We start from the raw sequence: 6325 nt of genomic DNA on the forward strand, positions 1-6325 counted from the left end.
AATATTAAATCCTTAATCACTATCTTCTCCCAAATTATACTCGTCATTATTATTATTATTATTATTATTATATTTTGTCGTCGTTTTTCTTGTTTTTGGTTCTTTGTTCTATGGTAAAATATCATTTTTATTAATAAAATTAATAAATAAGGTATTTAATTAAGCTGGATTTGGTTTTTTAATTTTTTTGTATAATAATCAATTTTAAATAAACTCGATTAACCGAATTACCCGTTCGGGTAATTCGATCGGGTCCAATTCGGTTTCCATGACCAATTCGATTGGTTCGAGTAATGCTTTTATTTAACCGAATTTTTCGATTAATTCGATTAATTACTCGAATTTGGCCGAACGACCCGTCCGCTCACCCCTATCTATCAGTCTCTCGAAAGTTGGGGATTGAATCGCCGCACAGCTTTGGCTGGCTGCTTCGGTGAAATCGTTTTTCTGGTTGTCCAAGAATAGAAGAGTTTTCGGAATCCATAAGCCCCGCAACGCTTGGCTCTATCCCTAGTCAATGGACCCTTCTATCAGATGCAACCCATGGTGGCAATGCTTGCACCATCATCCCTTCCACCATCATCATCACAATGCTCATCAATGCCACCGTATTCGTCCCTTCTTCTGCTCTCACCAGTATCACCATCACCATCACCATCACCATCACCATCACCACCACCATCACCATCCCTTATGCCCCCGTTTCGCTTCTCCTCCTCCTCTGAGTTCCCCTCTGATTCCTTCAGACCCCCTGCCTGCTGTTTACGCTCCTGCGCCGAACGATTTGAACTTGGAGGCTTCTGTTTCTCGAGAAATTTGCAATCCAAGCTCCCAGTAAGTTGCTTCAACCTGGGTTCTCCTTGTTCTTCTAAAATTTAAAATTTCCCTGTATTTGCTTAGGTGTTCGTGGGATTTCTTTCATTTGCATTATGATCGGCCGTACTCTCTCTGAGCCTCCCACAATTTTTTGGGAAAAGGGGTTTAGAAAGAGTTCCGAATTTGTTGTTATTACTTCTCCTACTGTGTCTTTTACCATCCTCTGGGGATGGAAATGTATTGAATTCGTAAAATGGTGGTGGTATTCGTTTCTTGACATATTCAAATAAATTATCCCTAGAAGACTGATTTAGGGATTATTTGGCATCACTGCGATTACCGAAATGCTATAAAAAAGAATGAGGTCATTTTGTTGATTTTTAGGAGAACCCCCTTACCCCCAGATTGCGCCAAAAACTGCAGTCCATTTCTACTACTACCGGAAACGCAATGGAATGATTTCAAGCCCAATGTACAATCAATGTAACAATGTTAGTAGGATATCTGAATGCTCCTTTACTTAGTTTACCTAAATTTTAATTCAAATTTTATTTTGTGCTCTCTTTGAATGTTGTGAAGATTGGATGAGAAACGTCTTGTTCATTGCATGGAATAGAATGGGTGGAAATGGAATAGGAATAGCTAGTATTTAGATTTAGAATTTAGGTATATAGATCTCAAGAAATTTGGTGCTATTCTAAAATAAATGGACAGAAAAGAAAAGCCAATGTCATCCAACGTTCTAAACTAGGAATGGCTGGCTATTCCTAAATCTTCCCATTGGTTTGGATGGAATAGCGCCAACTTTTTTATTTCCATTTCTCTAAGAAAAGTTCCAACATTTTGTTTTTGTAAAATATTATGTTCCTAAATAATATTCATTTCATTCCTATCTCGTTCCATTTTGCAAACCAAACATGACATAAAGATTTAGTATCAAGCATTTTTCAATATTTAGTAGCCAAGGAAAGAAGCATGAGATAAGCCTAGGATAATTATATAGTTATATAGGTCGGTTGAGGTGATACTGTAGATGATTCTATTTTTGTTCTATTTTCCTTGGTCTAGTTTTCTTGGCAACCAAATGGAGGAATAGTTTCTTAATTCTATTTGAACCTACTCTGTGTCATTGAAATTGGTGTTTCATGGGTGAAATAGGATGTTGGAAGAGGCAAACGACGGATTAGTAGAGGAAGAGGAGGAGCCTGTTTTTGTACTGAATGATGAATGGGTGGAGTTCTTTGCAAAATCTGAAGTACAAAGAAAATTAGGTAATAACTCTGTTATTTTGCTTTCCCTGCCTATTAATATTCTTGTATATCTGGCTTTTGATAATCTATTGGCTTGTGAAACAGCAAATAGAAAAAAAAGAGGCTAAGAAAGGGAAATATCGAACAGGAAGCTCTGGGGACATCTTTTAACCATTCAGTTCATTTGAGAGATGCTCCTGGCTTATTTTCGGGATTAAGAGCTTTCATAGGAGTAGTAAGGGCATCGTATCACACACATGCGTCCATCCAATGCAGCAAATGTCATTGAAAAATGAAGGTCTTTGAGATTGTTGATAGGTCTCTTACCAGGAGAAGCTTACGGTCTGTTTGTTTTCCCTTGACAAATGATCTTCCTCTACGGCCAGTTTCGGGTACCATGTTGCTTAGATGTCATTCACAAAATTTCTATATGTCAATGAAACGAATGATACCCTGTTTTGAAACTTTGGTGTGTAAAACTATAGCAATTTTGATATATTAACTATGCGTTGCCAAAGCATGTAAACATTTGTCTATTTACTTAGTATGTGAAACCTTATATAGTATGGTTGAGGTTTAAGATACACAACAGCCCTAAATGTTCACAGGAACACTGCAAGTTAATCTGTCAAGATCTTGCCACCTTTAACCTTGTGTATGACATCCTAAAACTGATCTTTATTTGAGAAAGGAATAGCTTGAAGCGGGGTTGGTGTCATTGGTTTTGGTGGGGGAAATAGGCTGTCGCATAATTGAAATGAGTTGGTAGGGGAACAGGAGGAAGAGGAGGAATTTGGTTCAGTTCTTTGCAGTTTAAGTGCAAAGAAAATTAGGTAACAACTCTTATTTTATTTTATTTTATTTTTTTGCATATAAATTTTTTTTCCCCTTTGGCATATAATTATTTAGATCCTCTTCAGGTCTGGAAAATAATTTATATTTTATATTTTTAGTTTTTTAGTGAATTATAGAAATTTTAGTTTATTTTTTAATTTTTCAAGACTCGCATTAAAAAGATAGAAAATAAAGAGTTTGTTTAACTGCGTAAAATAATTTTTTAATTTTTATTTTTGGATTTCAAAAATAATTATAGAAAAAAGGACCACTTATGTTTAAATTTTATGAGGCAATAGCTAAGTACCATGAAATTTAAAGACTGAATTTGAATTACATGGATTTGTAAGAAATTTAATATATAATTTACACAAATTGAAGTAAAAAAACTTAAATTTCATACTCTTGTACGCAAAAAGATGATGATTCTAACCTTTATATATATATATATATATATATATATATATATATATAATTTATAAAATTAAAAAATAAGGGGATGTTTTTGAAATTATGAAAAATAAAAAATAAAATTATTTACCCAAGCAAATGAAACTAACACTTTTATTATTATATATTTATTTTATAACGAAAATAAAAATAATTAACTTTTTTTGTAATTTTTAAAAGTTGAAATGAAAAATCAAAATTATTTTCCACAATGAAACGCCTTTAAGTTTCCCAAAATTTGATTAAAAAAAAAAAAAAAAAACCTTGAATCACTGCACATCCAAAATAAAAAGTTATTACAAACATTCCAAGTTTCCAACATAGGGAGCTTTCTAACCAATGTAAAACTGAAAATAAAACACATACACACACACACACACACACACACACACAAAGATATATATATATATATATATATATATATATATATATATATCACATGATTGTTTGGGTTACATCCATCAAAGCATCAACCATCATATCTAAATTCAACTATCCATTGTCCAACAAAACATAGCAACCCATTCAACAATCCATCCTTCCCAATTGCACTCTCCCAAGTCTCAAGTCCCATGAGGCAACAAGTCCTCAGACAACAAAATCAATGATCTAGCATAAATTTTAATATCGAGGCATAAAATATCAACTAAGTAAGATTTTAAAGAAGAAATATAACATGAAATAAATAAAATGTAGACAAATGTTCAACGTGTGGAAGAGTTAGTCCTAGCTCAAGGGCCATCCCCGCTTTGAGACCTTACAAACTCTAAACAAGAAGCCAACAATAAAATAAATTAATTAATGACATTCACGAATAATATAAAATACAAAGATTATAACTACATAGTAAAGCATTTAAAATTAATACAATAACACTTGTCTCTATTTTCTCATATTCTTCAGTATCATTCGTAGCATCTTAAAGACTAATTGGCTTTGAGGAATAAAGCCAATTTTGTAACATATGAAAACCTACATACAATGAAAGGAGATGATGAGCTACCAAACAAGTCAAGGACATGCCCTTCCGTGCTAAATGCAGACTTCGAGGTAATAGTAGGCACTGGAACTGCTAAAATATCTTGAGCTAGTTGGGACAAGACATGGTATTTCTTAAAATTAGTCTTCCACCATGCTAAAATATTAGACTCTAAAGTTATAGGATCCTCGCATTGTTCTCCCAAATATCTCTCTATCTTTGATTTGTTCTCCAAGTTAACTTCTTCGAACATTTGCCTACTAAACTGAGTTACAAAGTCTTTCTAGATCCTCATGCTCCTCTTTAATCTCCATATAGTTGAAAAACACATGGTTGTGCACACTTGGTGTAGAGACTCGGTGAATTATATTAATTAAATAATAGGAGGAGGAGAGAAAGGAAATTGTAATTGGAATTCAACAGGGTCTCGTCGACAAACGCAACACATTCATCGACGAACACGCTTGATGGGATTATCAACGTGGACATGCATCTCGTCGACGAGAAGTTACAGAGAGACTATTTTCAGTTCTGAATTTTGTCGACGAGGTATAAGCATTTATCGACGAACTCCCTTCGTAGCCTTGTCGACAAGGTGACATGTCTCGCCGACGAGTGCAGGTGCACAAATAGCCCTAAACTCGAATTTTAGCGTAGATTTTTTTTATACAAAATAGTTTTTCTCTCTCCTCTTCGATTCTCCTCCATTCTCTCTAAGATTTTGGGTCCGTTCTTTTTCGGATCAACGATCTGAAACTGCCACGCTACTTCTGGGGAAGTTTTCTTCAAATCTGCTGGAGTAGATCGTTGGTGGGGCTAACTTGGACTTCATTACAAGTTTAGGGTAAGACTTTATGTTGAGTATTTGGCTTTCCTACAATTGTAGAAAAGGTAACACTCGAAGAAATATTGAAATTTTGTTCGGGGCAATGTTGTTTTCAGGGTATTGAATGAGGAACCCTACGGGGGCAGGACTAGTCGTTTTGGGGCTTTTCAGTAGTCAGGTAAGGAAGTAAACTAAAATAGTACTTTTTCATGAAAATTATTATTATTAGTTAATAGCAGATTGATTTTCATGAAACATGTATTATGTATGAGTATATTTGGGAAAATGTATATTTGAAAAAATATTGCTAATACACAGGAATATATATTTTTAGTATAAAATGTCAGAAAATGTAATTCGAGAATAGATTTCATGTTTTATTTAGTTTGTGTATCATGAATATTATTTTACGTATATTGTATAATGTTAAGTCGGATTTACAGAAAAAACATATTTACAGTTATTTTCAGGAATAACATAATAAAGCAAGAAATTTTGATTTCAGAATATATGATGAACAATTCATATGTTAATTCAGTATTTATGATATATTCGGTGCAAAGCCGTGATTGATAGTCGGCGCAAGGCCACAGTTATGTATGTATCCAATGCAAGGCTATGATTATTTATGTTATGACAGAAGTCAGAAAATGCTATCAATCTATTTATGTTAAAACAATTTATTATCATGTACTATATGTTATCAAAACCCGAATGATAGTTCAGATCAGTTTTCAGGAGCACGGTACCGTAACCATAAGTTTAGTTTAGTTCAGACTTATGCTAACTACCACTACCAGTAGAGGGGGAGGGAGATGGATAGTCGATGTGGCTTTTAGTGTAGAGTTGTAGACGTCCACCTGGTAGTTCGGACCAGGGTGTGATGGGCCCATCGTACTTACAGACATTTTTGACTCAGCAGTAGTCTGCTAGCTATTGTTGGGCCCCGCCTTCGAGCCGGACAACCCATCATGGGGGATAATACATGACATTAGCTAGCTATTCATCTTGGGTATATTTCAGTACTACTATTTATAGTAGATGATTTTATGAACATTGAGATACAATATGATTCAGTATAGCTATGAAAATGTATGATTATTCAGTTATGATATTATCAGTGTTTTCAAACATGTAATATGTACTATATATTTATTATAACACGCAAAT

General features: G+C 34.0%; 1 protein-coding gene across 2 annotated transcripts; it reads left to right on the forward strand.

Moving 5' to 3' along the window:
* Positions 1–393: 393 nt before the first annotated feature.
* On the forward strand, positions 394–2592 carry LOC131156376 (uncharacterized). 2 transcript variants are annotated; one of them, XM_058110009.1, is made up of 3 exons: positions 394–834; positions 1975–2087; positions 2172–2592. In XM_058110009.1, exons 1-3 carry the CDS (start codon positions 518–520, stop codon positions 2192–2194), a joined length of 453 nt encoding a protein of 150 aa, XP_057965992.1. In that variant the 5' UTR covers positions 394–517; the 3' UTR covers positions 2195–2592. The 2 variants fall into 2 exon arrangements, with proteins under 2 accessions (XP_057965992.1, XP_057965991.1); XM_058110008.1 differs by having other exon boundaries at positions 1975–2592.
* The last annotated feature ends 3733 nt before the right edge of the window (positions 2593–6325 follow it).

This window comes from Malania oleifera, chromosome 5, assembly GCF_029873635.1.
Source record: "Malania oleifera isolate guangnan ecotype guangnan chromosome 5, ASM2987363v1, whole genome shotgun sequence".
NCBI lineage: Eukaryota > Viridiplantae > Streptophyta > Magnoliopsida > Santalales > Ximeniaceae > Malania > Malania oleifera.

Excerpts from the sequence above, each read along its gene's own strand:
- LOC131156376 (XM_058110008.1), top strand. The coding sequence starts at position 518 with ATGGACCCTTCTATCAGATGCAACCCATGGTGGCAATGCTTGCACCAT. Across the intron at positions 835-1,974 it reads ATTTGCAATCCAAGCTCCCA|GATGTTGGAAGAGGCAAACG; the intron begins GTAAGTTGCTTC and ends TGGGTGAAATAG.